Source organism: Gymnoscopelus braueri, assembly GCF_963280865.1.
Source record: "Gymnoscopelus braueri genome assembly, chromosome: 8".
NCBI classification, from domain to species: Eukaryota; Metazoa; Chordata; class Actinopteri; order Myctophiformes; family Myctophidae; genus Gymnoscopelus; species Gymnoscopelus braueri.
Window position 1 is genome coordinate 45,259,948 of NC_137609.1, and position 20,033 is coordinate 45,279,980.

Consider the following 20,033-nt stretch of genomic DNA (forward strand, 5'->3'; position numbering starts at 1 on the left):
CATTCACGTGTCGTCATTCATCTTATTAGCTGGTGTGCTATAAGGTCCGTCTTATGCAGCCTGCCATGTTTTTACCCTGGTGTAGTTATTTTTTTATAATTTTGTATTAGCTGTTTTCGTTTTAAAATAAAAGACATACACCTGCTGTAGTTTTTAACCAGAAACTGAAAACAAACGACAGCATCAGCCTGGTATCTTCCACCTTTAAATTGTGACAACAAGCTGAAACGCTTGTGTCTTTGAATTGTACAGTTAGTCAAATAATGCCAGTATTGAACAATAGGACCACATCTAGAGTTAGACAATGTTTTAAAAAATAGCATAATTAATACAAAATGTGTAACTTCTACGGTAGATTTTCAAAAGAACATAAAGTTTAATACATCCATTAATTCCATGTCATTGGAATGAATGGGCCACCATTTGTATGTACCTCGTCCAGAGTGTAATACAGCCATGCTAACCCACAGGGGTTCAAGCACACTTCTTTAGGTATTTCATCATTACCAATGGCATTTCAAATCCATTATCACAGTAGAAAGATGTTATCCACAGAATATGATATACAGGGCATGCGTAAAACATCATTTTGTTTTTTACTGTACTGATGAACAAGCTGTCCGAAAATATTGATTCAACAAACTACTGTTGATTTTTGTGACATAACTGAGACTAACCAACCAGTAGAAGCCACGTGTTACCTGTTCAAACTAAAGTAACTGCTTCCCATGTATTTGCATATGGTAACCACAAACGTCAAACAACAACAGACGGGGCGTTTAACAAGTCATTTCTTGCTAAATACCTGACTGAACGCATGCGATGATGCAACCTTCACCAGGATTCATCCAATGACTTTCACCAAACAGAGATAAAAGACAGTTTCTATGAAACTTTTGGTTCTTTTGAAACATCTTCATAGGCAGTTTTGTGGCATGAAGGAAGGTTTACACTTTCCTTATAAAATCTATACTTGAGAGTTCCAGGAAACCACGGCTCTAGTTGTGCTGCTGTCAGTGGTGGAAAGTAACTAAGTACATTTACTTAAGTACTGTACTTATGTACAATTTTAAGGTATTTGTACTTTACTTGAGTATTTCCAATCTCCAATACTTTTACTTCTACTCCACTACAATTATTTGAAAACTTTAGTTACTATAGTTACTTTGTAGATTTTGATTATTATTACAAAACATACAGTAAACACTTCAGCCCTATATATATTTCGGCCATTTGAAAATAGACGATCTACAAGCTCACAATGCGTCGCATCGCTTGTAGATCTGCTATTTTCAAGAGATTTGTATACATTTGAAAACTTGAAATGGGACATTTTGCATAATGAGTACTTCTACTTTTGGTACTTAAAGTACATTTTGATGCCAAAACTTTTATACTTTTACTCGAGTACATTTTGAATTCCGGACTTTTACCTGTAATGGAGTATTTCTACATTGCGGTATTGATTGAAGACATTTGAGTACTTTTTCCACCACTGCCAGGAACCACTGCTCTGGTTTATGTTTATGTTTATATGTGACTCACCTTTGCCAATCGGCTGCCTTTGCACCAGCAGGCCCTGTGTCTCCTTTTGGTGTACACCTGCTGTGACGGTGCGCGACGTCAGTCCAGAGTCTCCTCTGGCGACGCTGGCGGTAGAGACGGGGGACGACGCTCTGGCGGTCGCCGGCCTCAGACTGGCCGGGCCTGAGGACCTCACGTTGATGGGGCCCGGCCTCACGCTCGCCGCGGCCGGTCTCACGTTGATGGCGGCGGCTCTCAGGGGAGCCCTGTGACAGACAGCCGCCTGGGGAGCTGGGTTCTCCTCGGTGGCGCCCGTCAACGTCTTCAGCTCAGACTGTGAGGGGAAACGAGTGACGGGGAGGGAAGAGTGACGGAAACAGATCAATATTCGTGTTGACAGCTAATTCACATGCGTCAGAAGTTCCCGCCGCGTTCGATCGAATCCTCAGACGCGCGATTTAGTACATTGCTCTCTCCGATAGACTGCATCAGTGGTTCTGAAGCAGTGGGATGTGATGTTGAAAGTGGGTCACACACAGTGGTGGAAAGTAACTAAGAACATTTACTTAAGTACTGTACTTAAGTACAATTTTGAGGTATTTGTACTTTACTTGAGTATTTTCAATTTCCAATATTTTTACTTCTACTCCACTACATCTCAGAGGCAAATATTGTACTTTTACTCCACTACAATTATTTGAAAACTTTAGTTACTAGTTACTTTTCAGATATAAACTATGATATTATGAAACATACATTAACCACTTTAGCCCTATATTATACATAGGCTATTTGAAAATAGCAGATCTACAAGCTCACAACGCGTCGCATCGCGACGCGTTGTGAGCTTGTAGATCGGCTATTTTCAAATATTTAGTACTTTTACTTTTGGTACTTTAAGTACATTTTTATGCCAATACTTTTGTACTTTTAATCAAGTACATTTTTTATTCTGGACTTTTACTTGTAACAGAGTATTTTTATATTGCAGTATTGGTACTTTTACTTAAGTAAAGAATTTGAGTACTTTTTCCACCACTGCAAACAGTACATTCTTGAACGGGTCAAAGACCAGGGAAGGGCTTAGATAAGAGACGTGGTGTTGACGAGTCGTGACTTCACGGACAAGGTGTAATCTATGTCCAGTTGAGAGCTCTGACTGACCCTTTTTTGTAACTGTTTCTATTGTTATTTTGCTATTTTTCTGTTTTTGTTTATTTTTTTTGTTGCAGCAGTATTGAAGATCTGTAGGCCAAAAATGTTACTCTCTTATATAAATACATATTCATTACACAAGTAATGAGACAATAAAGAATCTTGAAAAATGTAAGGGTGTGTGTGGAGGGGTGCACGATCGTCAAGCGCTGCACACTAATCTCCTTTTCTAATCGTACGCCTTCCTAATCAACCATCTCTCTCAGTCTATCTCCACCTCCTTTCCAGGCACAGCCGTGACATCTGCAGCACCGAATCAGCCCCTTTCCTACACAGTGAAATCTGGAGCGGTAAGTTAACTGTCAAAATGGACCCTCGTTGGCCCACGAGGGACCCTCACAGGTCAATTATTACACCTTCAGAGCTAGATTAACACATTAAGACCCGGAACGTATCTGTGTGACCTCCATATTTTATACTTTTATACTAGACTAGGCTATTAAAAAAGAAGCTGTTTCAAAAATAGCAGATCTACAAGCTCATAGCGCGGCACTGAGTGCCGCGCTATGAGCTTGTATATCTGCTATTTTTGAAACATTGTGAAAATGTGTGCAAATCTTTGAATATATATATTTTTAAAGCGAACATTTTGAACTCATATCTTTGCTTCTGGGGGTCCCTGGAACTAAACATTTTGAGATGGGGGTCCGCGGCCAAATACATATCATTTTGGGGGTCCTTGACATGAAAATGTTTGAGAACCACTGATATTATAGCAACGTTTCAGAAAACTGTTGGGATTTAGAAGACATTTGTAGAATCCCCCAGGAGCAAAGATTTGAGTTACAAATGTTCGCTTTAAAAATATATATATTCAAAGATTTTTTTTTAAATGCATTTTTTTTAATAGCCAAATAAATCTAAAAATGACACAGATGCGTTCCCGGTCTTAATGGGTTAATGCTCCGGAGTTCACTGTGTATTTCCATCGCCTGTGAAATAATGACTCTCTGAAAGGGAAGGCTTAGGGAGGAATTCTTGGCTTGCTTCCGTTGAGCCAAATGTCATAAGGTGGGGACGCTGGTTGCAGTCCCACGTGTATGGGCTGGCCAGAGACATGCAGGGGCCCGCACAAAGGGCGAGTCTCGCATATAGACGCATGTGGAGGGAAAAGGGCAGTATCTCGCTGGGCTGGCGGGAGAGAGGGAGCAAAAGATAGAAACTCGGCTCGGCCCCTAAATCTCCGGAGACCATCCCCACAATTCCTATCCATCTGCGCCCCCCGACGCTGACCGCGTTCTCTCCCGTCTCCGGCCGTTTTAATTCCCTGATCAAGTTCATCAACCATCTGTTCTAGGGCAGTCCAGAAAAATCCCCCCGCCTATCCTCAGTGATTCAGCTGTTCTCACAGTACGTGTCACCTGAACGCACGCACACGCACTAGAGAGAGAGAAAGAGAGACAAAATGAGGGGATAGAGAGAGAGAGAGAGAGAGAGGGAGAGAGAGGGGGGGAGGGAGAGAGAGAGAGTTGGGGAGAGAGAAAGGAAGGGACAGATAGTGCTCAAAAACTCCCAGAAAAACTCTAACCCAAGTCCCCATGCAGCCTGTGGCTGGATTGATGAAGGAGCCAACAGGAGGACAGCTCAGTGTATAGCTCTTCCCCAGAGAGAGAGAGAGAGAGAGAGAGAGAGAGAGAGAGAGAGAGAGAGAGAGAGAGAGAGAGAGAGAGAGAGAGAGAGAGAGAGAGAGAGAGAGAGAGAGAGAGAGAGAGAGAGAGAGAGAGAGAGAGAGAGAGAGAGAGAGAGAGAGAGAGGCTGTGTGCCGTCCAGACAAGCTTGGAAGCCCAGAGAATCAGAATGCTGGGAGAAAGAGGATCTGGTGGGCTGAGAGAGTAAGGGGACAGCTGGCCTTAACCACCATTTCCTGTTACTCAGCGAGGGTGGGTGGGGGTGATGGTGGTGGTGGTGTAGCAGCGTGAGGGGGATACCAAACAGAGCCACGTTACTGCTCTCTGGGAATCAAACATTTGCAGGGACATTTGAGGAAGCGGTTTCAGACCTGCTCTTTTTATGTCCAGATGACAGATTGGATTTAGATATAACTAGGGAAGAGGAACTGATGAGTGTTAGCCCACCTATACAGCATGTCTACAGCTAGTGATTTATTATCTTAACTCAAACATTGTAAAAAAAAGCAGTTAAGAGTAGTCACGTTAGAACAAATCACAGAGTGTAGGACGTGACAGGATAATGACATGATGTTGAATGTAGTTCTAAAAGACACAAGACAACAAGGCAGGCATGTTTTCTAAATCCTAACAGTTTTTTTTTAGGAATTACAAATATATATTTTTCACGATTTTTCAAAAATAGTAGATCTACAAGCTCATAGTGCGGCACTCGGTGCCGCACTATGCGCTTGTATATCTGCTATTTTTTAATAGCCAGGATAATAACAGGATAATAACATAATCTTGAAAGTAGTTCTAAAATGTTTTGTGGAAGACACACAAAAGACATTGCAAGGCAAATTTCCATTGCTCAAAGGCTCTACAACACTGTGGACTTACATACCTTTTCTACTGCTGGAGGAGACGTGTGCTCACTTACTGACACCTGTGGGTTTAACAGAGACATTACACATACATTACTGTTGGAAAGCCACAGACAAGAGCTCAATACTAGTAAAACATTGTAGTCAGTTACACAGACACACCTGTAGAGGGAGCACAGCACTCACTTCCTCAGAGTTAAACCGGTTGAGAGAGACAATGCCATGCATGTTAAGTGATATGACACGTCATCATCTAATTAAGTTTGACTTGGTTCCCTGACCTTTAAGTTACAACTAGCCTGCAATTTTCGTTTTGAATATCTTTTGCGTCCAATCATGATTGAATACTTTATTAGAAGTTTGCAGGGAAAAGCACAGTTCAATACAAGGTCAGCTAATAGGAATTAAAAAACCCCAAGAAAGCCATTGGCTTTGTTTTCATTATCCTGCTTCCGTGCGTGTATTATTATTGCAGTGTGTTTTATTGAGCATACACATAATATATGACATTACGAATCTATACTGACTGGTCTGATATCTGCTTTTTGATATAATCACAGCTATTGATTCAGCTGTGTCAAAATGGTGTTGGGGCCCATGCCTGATCTCGCTCTGCTGTCTGCATGATTAGGTTGTCGTGTGGAGAGAGACATTCTGTGTCATGTAAATCAGTGGTTCTCAAACTTTTCCATGTCAAGGACCCCCAAAATGATATGTATTTGGCCGCGGACCCCCATCTCAAATATTTTGTTCCAGGGACCCCCAGAAGCAAAGATTTGAGTAACAAATGTTCGCTTAAAAATATATATTCAAAGGTTTGCACAATTTTTCACAATTAAAAAAAAATAGCAGATCTACAAGCTCATAGCGTGGCACTCGGTGCCGCGCTATGAGCTTGTAGATCTGCTATTTTTGAATAGCCAAAGTATAAAAAGGTAAAAATCATTGTGATGCTATAATAATAACACATTTTGCTGGGGACCCCCTGGAACCCCCCGAAGGACCCCTGGGGGTCCCCGGACCCCACTTTTAAAAATCACTATTAGTAAATATCTGTAATGTGTAAATTCAGCATGGAAGAAGACAGGAACATTTCACATGAAGAGTGAAATGGTCCTGCCGTCACGTTCACGTTTTCATGTGAAGGACCCCCCCACACACACACACACACACACACACACACACACACACACACACACACACACACACACACACACACACACAATTGATATTGTAGCCGTTGGGCGGAAACCTTGTATGTACAAAACTGTGACTTTTCAGGAAATGGAAAAAAAATTAGCTTTTTTCCAATGTAAATGTAGTTGTTATATTTAGTCTCAAGCTCCTGTTAACACTTTCCATTGGTTAAATATGTATAAACCCACAGACACACTTAACCACACTTTCACTTTACAACGTTTCAGAAACCTATAACCCATCTACAGGCTCACAAGCTGAGCTTGTAGATCGGCTGTTTTCGCTACTATTTGAGCGACGCTCTCGTATGACGAAGTACAGGGCGTTAATGTACGAAAAACATTAACAGTTGAAATATAGAGATAAATTATACAATTATATTAATACATTAATGTACGAAAACATTAAATATGGTGATACACGTAGGTTCTCTACTGCCTTCCTCATTAATGAACGTCTTTTTTTCACCTCAGTATTCTTCTCCCTATACACCAGTGGTTCTCAAACCCTTTCAAGTCAAGGACCCCCAAATGTATTTGACTGCACGTGACAAGGTTTTGTGCCAGGGACCCACAGAAGAGAAGATTTATATTTTTCAAAAACTTTTCACAGCTTGTAGATCAGCTATTGTGATGCTATATTAACTACTTTTGCTGCCCCCCCCCCCCTGGACCCCACTTTGAGTACCAATGCCCTACACCATTGCTTCTCAAAGTGGGGTCCTTGGGGGAGTTCCAGGGGGTCCCCAGCTAAATGATGGATAATTAGGAACCAAATGGGTCTGTAACTCAGAGAGTGTACAAATGGAACCAAATGGACGCTATCGGGTGCATTTGGTTCCATTTGTACACTCTCTGAGTTAAATTAATATTGATTTTACAACATGAATTGGGGTCCTTGACATATCTTTTCAATTGGGAGTCCGCGCCGCGGACTAATAAGTGTCAATTTGGGGGTCCTTGACATGAAAAGGTTTGAGATCCACTAGCACAGTCTGCATCACCACAAAGCAGAACTTTGTTTATCCCATTTCGGCGGGAACCCCTATTTGTAACTATACCTTTCAGGACAGGAACCCCTTTTGGGGTTCTTGTTGCTATGTACAGTATATAGCAACGTACATGTGTTGTAAATGGGTCCAAATGGGTTATTTTAGCTTTTAATGGAGATACGTGTTTTCTCTGCCCGACAGCGTTGGCTATAGCTGTGTCGGGGCTGAGCGGCCTGCAGCCTGCAGCTTTAGAGCAGCGAATCAGCGTGGTCAGGCTCCAGGAGAGCGCTGTCCACCCTCTCTCGCTCGCGTGTGCACGGTTTCCATGACAACACAGCAAATCTCTTTTAACGACGGCGTGAAAAAAGGAGGGCTGTTGCTTCGCCCCCACACCGTCCACCACACCACCACCACCACCCCAAAATCAACAAGCTCACATCGCAGGCACACACAACTACACACACATCACACGTCACAATGCCACAACACACGCACGTGCGCACGCACACACACACACACACACACACACACACACGCACACAAAGCCAAGCGATAGAGAGAGAGAACATTGGTATAATATCTATATGATAATATATACCTCCTAAAATAAATCTCAGCCAGCCATGGACTACATTTTGCCACCACTAATTTAGACTGGGGGGGGGGGGTATTAACAAACTATACACCAGGGGTCTTCGACGTTTTTCAGGCCAAGGACCCCCTAGCTGAGAGAGGGATGAAGCAGGGACCCCCACTATTTTGTATAAAATTGTGTTTCAGATTAAACTTATTTTTTTTTACTTGGTCTGCTCTTTTTCCCCTCTACACCAAACCTCTTTGCCGAAAAATAGCCGATCTACAAGCTCACAACGCCTCGCAGCGCGAGGCGTTGTGAGCTTGTAGATCTGCTATTTTTGGCAAAAGTTCTTCTCAGAATAGGGATGCTATGGCTAAGTGGTTAATGTAAAAAAAAAATATCCTATCACACAAAGATTTGGAGGACCCCCTGTAGTAACCCTAAGGACCCCCTGTTGAAGACCCGTGTTATACACAATCAAGTGGGGGAAATGTAAGGGCTTGACGGAGATCTTATTATAATATGATGTTCATTTGGATAGCATTGCCCCTCAGCACCACATTAAGACGGTTCTATATGCACACACACACACACACACACACACAGCACACCTTCAGATCAAGTGGTATTCCAGGTTGTGATTTAGGAGGGACGTTCTTCTTCGCCGTCCGGCCAGATTCGGCCGTTGCTCTGTGTACCAAGTTGCTTTTCAAGATGGACTCCGGGTGGCTGCAAAACATAACATCATTACTGTTGAGATCGTTAACCACTTTAAACCTGCCATGCTGTACCTATTGTGACAAAATTGATGAAAATTCATCGTCATATAGACCAGTGGTTCTCACGTTTTCATGTCAAGGACCCCCACAATTATGAATTTGGCCGCGGACCCCCATCTCAAAATATTTTGTTCCAGGGACCCCCCAGAAGCAAAGATTTAAGTTACAAATGTTCTCTTAAAAATATATATATATCAATAGTTTGCAAAAAGATTTCACGATTTTTCAAAAATAGCAGATCTACAAGCTCATAGCTATGGGCTTGTAGATCTGCTATTTTTGAATAGCCAAAGTATAAAAGGTTAAAGTGGTTAAAATTATTGTGATGCTGATATTAACACATTTAGCTGGGGACCCCCTGGAACACCCCCAAAGATCACTGGTGGTTAAAATGCATTGTACATTTGATTCTACATTGTCAAGTTGTTACCTATTCAATTGTTATTTACAATTACAAAATCAGTGTGCAACTTTAGACTTAGCAAATTGGCATGCTGTACGACACACGGTTAAAAACAAAGCATATTAATGTGATATCACTGTCACAATGTGTGCAGGAACTACTGACAAGCATTTATAATACGCACGCTGTGAACAAGACCAAATAAAACTGAAGCTACGAGCCATAACTTTCATGTCCTACCCGGGATTTGGACCTGGGTGTTCCGCATGAGGGACGGACCATTTTCTACCGCTGAGCTAAAACAGAATACTTTGTCGGCCATGGGGACCTATTGGGCTTGTGGGCTTCAGGCAGTAACACATGTAAACCAGTAGGTGTCCTGACCGAAACCAGGGTCTAAATGTCTAAATGGAAGAGTAGAGAGACTACCTCCAACCACTGCAGATGTATTAGTATTATTGTATTATGTACCCTTCCATGCAAAACCTACTATACATGTATGTGTGGGTTCAGAAATGTGGTGTCGTAATGACCTCACCATCTATGAGCAGCACACATATCACATCATGTCAATGATACTGAGTGATACCAAGTAGGCTGAATCTGAAGAGTTTGAGCATATCATTTAAGGTCATAATGCATTCTAAGCTCAGTGGAACAGCACATTATAACTACCTTAACTTAGTTAGTTAGTTATAAATGTGTTTGTTATAAGTTGTTATGCATTATTATAAACATGTATAATGAGTGTTATGAAGCATTCTAAGTGCATTATAATACATTATGATGCGATCTAAATGTGATTATAATGCATTATAGATCCAACCCCCAAAGTAAAGTGTTACCTGGTAGTTATAATGTGCTGTTCCACTGAGTTTATAATGCATTATAAACCAGCACTTACGAATTATATTTATTATAAGTTATAAAACTTTGTCAACCTTGTTATAAGTTGTTATGCAAAATTATAACATTTTTTAACAAGTGTTATAATGCCTTATAAGTGCATTAGAATGCATTATAAATGTGGTTACAAGGCATTATTGACTTAACCTTAATATAAAGTGTTACCCAGTACACTATATTAACATAGCATGAAAGTGCTACAAATGTGAGCCGACGTTATCTCACCTCAGTAACTGGCTACAAATGTATCATCATAATTGACGGCAATATCAACCTCTAGACACATTATACGTTATACAATTTAATTAGGTGCAATCCTAACCAATCATAATTAAATCTTGCTCCCAGTCAGTGATCTGACGGGAGAGTATTAAAGAGGAAGAGATTTGCCCTAGTGGCATAGCAAGTGTGAATCGCAAGCAACACAGTGTAGGTATAAATCTAATTGTGACAATTTGGGTCATTATGACCCACGCTGCCCCCCCCCCCCCTACCATAGGTATTAAAACTTTCCCCCATGAGAGTCCCTTTAAAGTTCTTTCTTTGAAAACTCCCACCTCCAACACATATAAAAGTGACATTTGTCAACATGCAAATGAGTGACCTTTTATTATCATTGCAAACCGCATAAAAGTGATTTACTGTATATGCACTTATCCACACACAACACACACGCGCGCGCACACACACACACACACACTCACACTCACACTCACACACCACAATAAATAAATATGTAATTTATACAATCCCTCTTTCCTGTTCTACTGAATACATATGCCTTTTTATAATAATCTTTTTTATATAAATGTAATACCTGGCATTATTGTGTAGGCTGGGGGCCTTCTTCTCTGCAATCCCTGAGCAGATGACCTTGGAGGTGACCTTGAACTCGTCCACTTCTCCGATCACGATGACCGCCAGGTCTCCATCCCGGCCCAAGAGCCAGTTCACACTCTTGACTTTGGCTGTAAAGTAAAACACACAGACACGACACGAGATCATTTAGTTGTCTTTCGTTTAGTTATGTTTCAAAGTTAAAAGTGTCGTTGAATTGATAATAAGCTCAATCTTGTTACGATTAATTTATACTCTGTTGTACAATGGTTGTTGCGTGCTGAAAATGGCAGGCAAACGCGGCACGTTGTGAGCTTATGAATCGACTATTCGGTGCGAAACACTGGCACACAAAGGAGTATAAATGAAACTTTAACTGCTGCTGAATTAGGATGCACTTTTCATCCACTCTGCTTTGGTTATTATATTTATCTGCTCATTTATTTTACATCGTAACACACTCTTCACAGACCTTTACCAGACCACATGCTGAAATGTCCCCTTGGGGATAAATGTTTTATCTTTTCTTTAATATCTGTAATTATAAGGTTTATAACTATACTTGAGTGGGCCTATACTTGACATGCTGTCTAGATCGTTGGTTCTCAAAGTGGGGTTCTCAAAGTGGGGTCCAAAGTGGGGTCCCCCAGGGGTCCTTGGGGGGGTTCCAGGGGGTCCCCAACTAAATGTGTTAATATAGCATCACAATAATTGTAACCACTTTTATACTTTGGCTTTTCAAAAATAGCAGATATACAAGCTCATAGCGCGGCACCGAGTGCCGCGCTATGAGCTTGTAGATCTGCTATTTTTGAAAAATCATGAAAACTTGTGCAAATCTTTGAATAAATATATATATTTTTGTAACTCAAATCTTTGCTTCTGGGGGGGTCCCTGGAACAAAATATTTTGAGATGGGGGTCCGCGGGCAAATACATATCATTTTGGGGGTCCTTGACATGAAAAAGTTTGAGAACCACTGGTCTAGAACATGCCAGTATCCCCCATGTCAGTTTGACAAGAACAAGTGTTCCTTGTCCATACGAGTACATCAGATGTGCTTTACTTCCTCTTGTTATTTCTTTCTTTATTGAGAGGGGAGGAGGGCACACACGCACACGCACACACACACACACACACACACACACACACACACACACACACACACACACACACACACACACACACACAGATCTCGTACATTCTGTACAAATACATGCATGATACAACACATATCTCAGTACCAGTGTACCAGCTAGGACTGGGAACACAGAAAGCACACTGAGGCAGCTGACACAGATTTCAGAAGGTGAAGTCTTGTTGGGCTGAAACCCAGGGACACATATTATCATAGTGAACTGGTTTTGCCAGCTTGCCCGGCAGATAGCATTCCAGTGGGGGCAAAACTCGGATGACAAGCCTGCATAACAAGGACCAGTCAGAGCACACTTTGGTAAACAAGCTGTGAGAAAAAAAAAAGGAAGACGTGGAAAGCAAAGTAAGGCGCTTGAACGTGGGCGTAAGTCAGGTGCACGGAGAGGTAGATTCAAATGCAGCTTCCACATTATGTAAATGACTCACTGTATTCAGTGACATGATGTCGCTAGACCACAGTTGTTCTTTTGACACATTCACATCGTACTGCGTCCCAATCAATCATCTGAGAAAACTTAACCATGTACTTAGTTGACCGTATTCCCATGGGCCCTAGACTTGCTCGGATTCCCAAGGGCTACACTAATTATCTTTTCTGAAATAGCCGATCTGCAAGCTTGTAGATCTGGTATTTTTTCGCTGAGTGTACACGCCAAAATAGAGATGCTAGGGTACAATAGTTAACCTGTGACCCACTGAATTGAACAAACTCTCTCCTCTGCCACATGCTAAACTTGACATTTTCAAAAGTGACTCCAGAGTAGGGCTGTGCAATGAACGACTTAATCTTAAATATAAATATATATATATATATATATATATATATATATATATATATATATATATATATATATATATATATATATATATGTGTATTTGTTTTTGTATTATAGTATCAACAAATCAACACGAAAACGTTGTAATAGATTTATTTTAATTGACTAAATAGATTACTCTGATTAACCAATTAAGCCCTGTATTATACTTGTTGTACAATGGTAGCATGTATAGATAGCGAAAATAGCTGCATACAGCTATAAGTAAAATAGCTCACAGGTTTGCTTTGCGACGGGTTATGAGCTTGTAGACCTGCAAAAAAAAAATCGTTCATTAATTGTAATCAAGGCATCATTTTGAAATAATCGTGGTATTTATTTCAAGTCATATCGCCCAGCCCGACTTAGGAGGCACTGCGGCAGTCATGGGAAGCATAAGGTTCCCGGTCGTAGTGCCCTTGAGCAAGACACTGAACCCCTCACTGCTCCTGATAAGCAGGTTGGTTACTTGCACGGTTGCCTCTGCTGTCGACGTCGACACACTTTCAATAGAAGGCACTATAGACATACAGAGCATTCACTTAGTGCCAAGTCCAAGATTGTCATGGTGCCTAGAAGTGATGATGATGTCAGAAGATGCTAGTTTTGCAATCTGTCTCCTTCTAAAGTGAATATCTCTAGTGCTTCAACCTGCTAGCATGCACAACACACACACACACACACACACACACACACACACACACACACACACAGACACACACACACACACATACTCACACACACGGTCATAAACATATGTTTACACAGTATGTATATCCGCATCATCAGTTGAACATGTTCAACAACATACAGCCTATAGTTAACTCCAAGCACATGCTGAATTTACCACAACATGGCCTCATGATCACAAAAGCTTCTGTGTTATTTGTGACAGGAGCAACAACTTGTTGCACCATAGATCTGCCTACTACTACTCTGCATTATAGCAACCTGCAGGCGTGTGGGGCTCTCACAAACAGCTGCAATCAAACTCTCCCTTTTGTGTTCCAAACGCATACATTTCCTGCGTGCTTCCTGTTTTGCCCCCTCGGTTAATTGTTCGAAGGAATCAGGACTTGACTCACTTCCTATTTGACACAGGAACACTCGATGTGTAACTGTCCACCAATTTCCCTCTTGGGCCAGACCAGTGAAGTCAGGGAGCAGTGTGAGCTGCAGACATGTGATATATATGTCTGAGATCTGCAGCCTCAACAGTGTGGAACAGTGTTTTAAGGGAATGGGGTGATGACTTATAGAGACAGCTGCCCCAGTCATTAAGCGATAGAGATAGAGAGTGCACTGTTCCCCTACACAGTCAATAATAAGTGCTTTGTTATTAGCCAATGGAAAAGCCTCGGTTCCAGATCAAATGACTGCGTCAAGCAGACGCGATGCGCCAACTGTTGGACATAATTGGCCTTCAGTCACATCTTAGGGGGGCCGGAGTTCACCGTAACGCCATATCTCACCCACACCTCTCTGTGAGACAGGGCCGTCACTCGTCACACCACAAGCCCCTTTTGCGTCACCGATGTCTCACACAGCCAACCGGCATGGAGAAAATGCAGACAGGCGAGATTCTATAGTATGAGTCAAACCAGTTTTAAGGATGGATGCACTGACTGAACTTTGGTTTCTGATTGTTTTGCTCTCCCCCCCTCAAGCACGTTTCGGACTATTCCACCTGATGGACGCTAGTAGTAAACACGTGAACACATAGGTTGCAATATATTATTTTTATCATGCTTTTAAGTTCATCATGCTTTTAAGTAGTAGTTTTAAATGTACTTTGTGTCTTCATAGTGACCTAGGTATATATGTATTGACTGTATGTTGTCTTTTAACCACTGCACAAACGAAGTCCCGAAAGGAAAATAAAGTTGTTTGAAGTTGAAGTTTGCTGGAATCTGCATGCATAGTGACAAACGTAAAGTTCCAATCCAGAACTTATTTGAATGAATATAACTTTATTTAAAGGGCAAGACCACTTTGGTTGAGGTTTGGGTTGTGTAGTTACCTTGCCATGATGCAACTCCAAATGTGGGCGAGATATAAAAAATAATTGCTCCATTGATTAGAAATTGATAATTGATAATAATTACAAATATGAAACAGCTCTCAAAGTCACTCTTTTCGCATGTGACCGAACACAAACTAAGTTGATTCAGACAATATAGAACATCACCAAACCCAGTACCATTTGTTTTTTTAATAAAAATGTTCATTTCCTCTGTTGATCTGCAGATCAGGATCCAGTTCTTCAAATAGTAAAATCAACAGGAAGTTTTTATTTAAAAAAACAAACATTGCTGGGTTTGGTGATGTTCTATATTATCTGAATCAGCTTTGTTTGTGTTCGTTTACGGGCTAAAAGAGTGACTTTGAGAGCTGTTTACAACTACACAACCCGAAACCTCTACCAAAGCGGTCTTGCCCTTTAAATCAATCAGTATGGTAGAGTATGTTACTACAATATGACCGGCACATCTTCAGTGGTTGGAGGTGGTCTACCTACTCTTCCATTGAGAAATCTAGTGTAGAGCAGTACTGCCTCAAGCTCATAAGCACACTATCTCAGCAGGTCAGGCGGCAATTATGTCTTGGAAGTGTGGTAAAAGTTTGGTAAAAGTTTGGTCTCTTGTGTGGGAGACACGGTTCAAATCCCGGGTACAACATAAAAGTTGCATATTGCAGCTTTAGTCCTACATGCAGTTTAAAATCCTCTCAGTAATCCCCTTCCTTATCTATTTTGCTTTTATATTCTCTAGTTGGAGCTATTTTTGTTAATCGTAGCCCTGACGTCTCATTCTAGGTCGATGTTGTTCAGACATCTTGGTCCCAGAGAAAATTCCTGTGCCTTGCTACGGCCTGTAGATACGCTGTGCTTGGGGGAAAGTAAACAAGCTGATTTCAACCCAAGCCAAGAGGTAGGAATACAAACACATGCAATGCATGCACAGGCATGCACACTCACACACGCACGCACGCATGCACAAGCACGCACGCACGCACGCACACAATTCCAAATATGGTAAAATCCTGAGTGTTCATTTTACTTGTACTGTGTAGCCTACCATTAACAAAAATGTCTATTATAATGAAAGGTAATTCACACCCATAAGATGTCACCGAATTCATTGTGTTATCTGACAATTATAGCATAATGTTTTGACTGTTATAGGCCTTTTGAATCGCTGAAACTGCTACACTACCAATATGTTTGGTTTTGTACCTTCTTCATCAATCTGATCATGTGTTATTGTGGAGCATAACTTCAACTTAATGTCCCTATTAATGTCTGGGGCTCAAATTCTGAGACAGTGAACTGATGGACTCGGTAATGTAGGGCAGCTTATTTTTAACGCTATACTTATCTTTTAGGAAACTTTCCACTTGGGCCAAATTGACGTCATGTAAACAAGCGCAGCCTAGTTTATAGACTACCATTTCACTGTGGCCGTGCTATAGCAAACAGCTGTCGGGGTGACAAGCTACAACAGACACAGGATGTCTCAACAGCACAGGATGTCTGTCAGAACTAAACCAAAACCACAGTTGCCTTGCAGTGTTAAATGTTGCAGTAGTATGCAGGCAGTACTGTGTTAACTGTAATGCTAACCTACAGCACATTGTTTTACATTTTAGTGGCTGTTTCCCCTCATTCAGAGACACTTTGGACTGAGTAGGTAGTAGGTACACGATCAGTGTCTCGTTCAAAGGCTTTTTAAGTGGCATTGGAGATCAAACCTGGGACTTTTCCTGTTTGCATTACTGAGGGCTGTCACTTAAGCAACAGTTCTGTAATGATGCACGCAGACACACACACACACACACACACACACACACACACACACACACACACACACACACACACACACACACACACACACACACAGATAACGTGTACCATCTTGTCTAAATGGACTAAACATGGCTACAGTGTAAAACATCCCACATGGTGAAAGGGCCAAAAGTGGAACCAAGTGAAGGAAAAGGGAATCTTTTATTATTCTAACCAAACAACAACGATTCGCCCATGCAGGGCTTCATCAAGAACTTGATGAAGCGGACATTCCCTTTTTCTTCACATGATAATTTTTGGTTCCAGCACCGTGTTTAAATAAACTGTGGGGATGTGCATATCCTACCCCTTTTTTTCACAAGTGGAACCAAGCCACAAAACGTGAAGAAATAAAAAAGATTTTAAAACCAACAGAAGACGAGGTGGCTGGTTGTTGCATGTGTGGGATGGGTGGACGACGGTTACCTGAGTTTCTCGGGGGCTCTTCTCTCTCGACCTTCTCCTCGCGCTCCTTCCAGCGGCGGACCTGCTCCTCGCGCATTTTTCGGAACAGAGTCTTCTTCTGGTCTTCGCTGAGGGCCTCCAGCACATCGGGGTCGATGTACATGTCCTTAAGGATCTGTTGCAGCATGTTGGCGGCTTGGCGGGTTGTTCAGGTTGGTTGGCTGGATAGATGGAGGAGGATGGGAGAACTTAGGTACCACCAGGGCAAGCGGTAGAAGGAGGGAGGAGGCGCTCTCTCCTGTGTGTGTATCTGGGGTTTGTTGTTCCTCTGAGGTTGAGTCGTTGACGTGTGGTCCAACGTCATCAGAGGAAGTTGATCATCGCTGCTGCATCCATATCCAGCGCACACACACATGTACATACATGCCTACTGTGTTTCGGCTGAATCGAGGCAGGCACTCATGCTCTCACACACACACACACACACACACACGTTCAACGCTGCATTTCCCCTGAGTGTGTTTCCCCGCAGTCCCTCCTTCCTTCCTCTGTAGACGTCAGTGTCTTGGGTCTCTGGAGGCCATCACTAGGACACTCTACAACAAAAGAAATACAAAAAAAAATAGACATGTTAATAAAAACCAACCGAAAGTTGGTGAGATTGCACCTCGCTTCTCTCTGAGATCAAAGTTAAACAACAAAACTATCTAAAGTGGATGTAAGCCCATCCTAGTATCCCCACTTTCTGTTTCTCACACAAGTCTGCGTTGTCTCCTCTGAACATTCTATCCCCCTGGCCTTCCTTCCGTTCCTACATGCAGGAAGTTTGTCTCTTCGGATTCCTTCGTCACGTATAAACCCCCTTTTTCCTAAACGGGCAGTTTGTTGCCGTTCCTCACTTAAAGAATACGGAAGAAGAGCTCAAGAGTTCTCTCTCTCTCTCTCTCTCTCTCTCTCTCTCTCTCTCTCTCTCTCTCTCTCTCTCTCTCTCTCTCTCTCTCTCTCTCTCTCTCTCTTCAAACTGTCAGACTCACTGGCCCAGAATGGGAGGAGATTCCAAAGGAATGGGACTGCTTCTGTCATCATTGCCTCCTCTCCCTCCCTCCCTCTTCCTCCCTCCTCCTCCTCCCCCTCCTCCTCCTCCTCCTCCTCCTCCTCAACACACATCATCACCATAGCCTTTTCCTTAAACGCCCATGCATGAGGTTTTTTTGCTAGCCGTCGCTCTTTGCTTTAACGCGGCCATTCGCCGGTTGTCGTTGACCAATCAACAAGGGGTCTGCAGAAAAGCCCTGGGCAACATGAGTCAGATTGCGTCTCAGTCAGCCAGAGGGGTGATGGGGTGGTGGAGGGGGGTGGGGGTCTCAGTGGATTCCTCCAATGGCAGTAGCTAGAGGCACAACAATGGCTTCCCCCCACAGGCAGCAGGCAGCACTTGGAGGGAGGGAGGGGGGGAGCAGGGCTTGTCTTGAGACAGAAACTATCACACTGATGGAATACAGAATACATTCTCCTATAGCGACTAAACGTACAGGATTAAAACAAAGAGGGAAGTACAGTCACTATCGAGGGAACAGGGGGGGGGAGAGAAAGCGAGTGATAAGATAACACACAGGGGGGGGAGTGTGAAGTGAGAAGGGTAGAATTATCAGTGAAAAGGAGGAAGTACTCACAGTGGGGATGTAGAGAGCTCCGTTCCTCACAGGCAGCAGACTATGTATGCTAACTAGAGGCTGCTTGTGGGTTCCTCCTTGTCTTTTGTGTGTGTTTGACTGCACTGATGACATCACAGCATTCCATAAACTCTCAACTCTCAGCTCTCTCTCTCTCTCTCTCTCTCTCTCTCTCTCTCTCAGCTCTCTCTCTCTCTCTCTCAGCTCTCTCTCTCTCTCTCTCTCTCTCTCTCTCTCTCAGCTCTCTCTCTCTCTCTCTCAGCTCTCTCTCTCTCTCTCTCTCTCTCTCTCTCTGTTCCCCCTCTCTCTTCTCTTCTCTCTCTCTCTCTCTCTCTCTCTCTCTCTCTCTCTCTCTCTCTCTGTTCCCCCTCTCTCTTCTCTCTTCTCTCTTCTCTCTCTTCTCTCTTCTCTCTTTCTCTCTCAAAAAGGAACACACCAAAAGAGAGACTGATCCTTAAATGTTTTTTTCTGTCATGTGTTGATGCTTGCAATGACTAAGTACAAGTCCATGTATGCGCAAAGGCACTTGGCCAATAGAAGCAACTCTAACTCATTTTGTTTTTGTGCATGCTCACTCACCACACATTTTTGTATATAGCCTATATATAACTATTTAACTCTCTGAAGTTAGAAATTGTAATAGCATGTCTGATGGCATGAAAAGAGTTCTAAGTGTATTTTGATTATACACAACATTTTATTCATAGAGATACAGCATGGGTTTACAAAGACTGTGGGTGATAATGTATACAATTTGTTTTATTACAATGTAGCAGACACTTATCCAGAGTGAAGGTCGGAGCAAGAGTCATAAATGTTGACATGACATGAAGGAGTTAGAGCACTAACAAGATTATGTGCTAAGTAACTAGGACAACAAGTAAACAACATAGCTAGAATCTATACAAAGCAGTAGTGTTAATTTTGTTGACTAAGACTAAAATAGGACTAACACTAAATGGTGTGTTATTCAAAAGACTACGACTACGAGTAAATCAGAATTTGCTGTCAAAATGAACACTGGTGGTTATCAAACATTTTCATGTCAATGACCCCCAAATGTATACGTATTTGGCCGTGGACCCCCATTTGAAAAGATTTTGTACCAGGGACTCTCCATAAGGCAAGATAATAAAACAAATCTAAAATAGTAGATCAAGCTCACAGCAAATTGCGATGTGACCCATTATGAGATTGTAGAGTGGCTATTTTCGAACA

At 42.2% G+C, this 20,033-nt stretch overlaps 1 protein-coding gene and 1 long non-coding RNA gene across 4 annotated transcripts in view; both read right to left on the reverse strand.

Moving 5' to 3' along the window:
* LOC308089739 (uncharacterized protein) overlaps nt 1-18,833 on the reverse strand; it is a 35,377-nt gene extending 16,544 nt beyond the window's left edge. The window contains exons 1-6 of one of the 3 annotated variants that reach the window (XM_080434632.1): nt 18,816-18,833; nt 17,155-17,738; nt 10,904-11,054; nt 8,610-8,727; nt 5,254-5,295; nt 1,546-1,858 (exon numbers count right to left, since the gene is read on the reverse strand). In XM_080434632.1, the coding sequence (XP_080290758.1) occupies nt 1,546-1,858; nt 5,254-5,295; nt 8,610-8,727; nt 10,904-11,054; nt 17,155-17,329 (799 nt within the window). In that variant the 5' untranslated portion in view covers nt 17,330-17,738; nt 18,816-18,833. Of the gene's footprint in view, nt 1-1,545; nt 1,859-5,253; nt 5,296-8,609; nt 8,728-10,903; nt 11,055-17,154; nt 17,739-17,898; nt 18,054-18,815 lie in introns of those variants that run through there. The other 2 variants (XM_080434631.1, XM_080434633.1) reach the window with 2 other exon arrangements.
* Nucleotides 1-20,033, reverse strand: part of LOC308089742 — a 376,982-nt gene that overhangs the window by 16,725 nt on the left and 340,224 nt on the right. The gene's annotated exons all lie outside the window — the stretch shown is intronic.